We start from the raw sequence: 1,830 nt of genomic DNA on the forward strand, positions 1-1,830 counted from the left end.
TATATATATATAAATACAGACACACATGTGCGTACACAAGTATATATACACACACACATATATATATATATATATATACAAACACACAAACACATATATGTTTATATATGTATGAATGTACAATATATATATATACACATGAGTGGGTGTACGCTGATATATGTATATAAAAATATATACATACACACTTTAATTCCAATTTCAATTTTAATAAAACTAACGCGTGTGTTTGTGAGTGACGAAAGCCACAACATTCCAGCACTTCCCCCACTGACACAATTACCACAATAATTGAGTTATTAATGAATCGTGACTTTTCATTATTTCACTCAATCTCAATAAAGCTGTCTTTGTAACTATTGCATTCTTTCACTAGAACCACCAGCCTTTCACAGTCCCAATGTAGCATCCTTTGTGTGATTCATTATCAGGAATGTAATGAAAAATGTTATTGTTTAGTGGGAACTTACAAAGAATTTCTAAATACCTTAATACAAAAGATATTAAATACACTCTCACATGTAAAAGATTAACTGTCCTTCTGAATGAGTATGACCTGGTAGCTTGTACCACAAATTTGCTTCCGTTTTATGTATCTAAGTAATTGCAAGGGTGAGTCAAAAAGTTTCCCAGTTATAAATGATTATATCATTTACGTTCTGAAATATTTTGTTTCCTACTTTTCAGGTTTTTAGACCAGTAAGGAAAATTCAAAATGGTTGCCCCCTTAGAGTTACGTCAAAACCAAAGAGCAGTGATTGAATTTCTTGTTGCTGAGGGGGGAAACCCCTGTGAATAAATCACTGACGGTTGCAAAATGTCTTTGAGGACAATACTTTAGATTAAAGTAATGTATGCAGGTGGGGCCGTCATCTGAAAGATGAAAAGGTGGGAACTGTGAGTGTAGCAGATAAACCCCATTCTGGCCGACCGTCCGTCCATCCGCTTCTGTGAATCCTGCCAATAAAACAAAAGCAGATGCTCTGATCAGAGAAGACAGACGCATAACTCTTGACGAGTTGGCAGAAAACCTTGAAGTGAGCCATAGAAGTGCTTACAACATTGTCAAATCATTTGGCTTTTCAAAAGTGTGTGTCCGTTGGGTACCGAGAGAACTGACTACCGAACACAAGACCGACAAAGTCAATGCTTGCACTGAACTTCTCAAACAAAGAGGGTTTGAGAGGCAAACATTATTCCAGTGACGAGGAAATGAAAACTGTAGTGAAGAAGTGGCTCAAAGAACAGTCAACAGAATTTTATGGGGCAGGGATACATGCTCTCATTCGAAGGTGGAACATTGCTATTATAAAAGGCCTGCCTGGTTGAAAGCCCAACCTTCCAAGTTCTTTTACAGGGCTTAGAAAAACTGAAGCATTAAGTGTGTGAATCTGAGGGGAATATGTTGGATAAAATCATAATTAATTGATCCTCTTGGATTTTCTTTTACCCAAAGCCAGGAACTTTTCAAAACCCACCTTTTGTGTGTGTGTGTATGACGACGACGACAAGGACAATGATGATGATATGCTACCCATCAATTTGATGGGATCATATCCTCAATTACCAAAATTAGGGTTTTGCCACTTACCTTCTGGGAAAAGGTGACCAGCAGACAGGCCCCTACAATGGCTAAAGCAGAACCTACAAATACAGAGATTGATAGAACTGTTAAGCCCGTCCGAGGATTTAAGAAGAAAAATTCACACACACACACACCACACGCACGCACACACACACCACACACACACACACACACACACACAGACGCTCACACACACACACCCACACACACAAGCAAACGAACCCACCCACACCCACACCCACACA

The 1,830-nt window shown here is 38.6% G+C and overlaps 1 protein-coding gene across 1 annotated transcript in view; it reads right to left on the reverse strand.

Moving 5' to 3' along the window:
• Positions 1-1,675, reverse strand: part of LOC106881873 (NIPA-like protein 2) — a gene marked incomplete at its 5' end in the record, with an annotated part of 8,306 nt that extends 6,631 nt beyond the window's left edge. The window contains one exon of the mRNA XM_014932389.2: positions 1,592-1,675. Within this exon, the coding sequence (XP_014787875.2) occupies positions 1,592-1,675 (84 nt within the window). The remainder of the gene's footprint in view (positions 1-1,591) is intronic.
• Between the last annotated feature and the right edge of the window lie 155 nt (positions 1,676-1,830).

Source organism: Octopus bimaculoides, chromosome 28, assembly GCF_001194135.2.
Source record: "Octopus bimaculoides isolate UCB-OBI-ISO-001 chromosome 28, ASM119413v2, whole genome shotgun sequence".
NCBI lineage: Eukaryota > Metazoa > Mollusca > Cephalopoda > Octopoda > Octopodidae > Octopus > Octopus bimaculoides.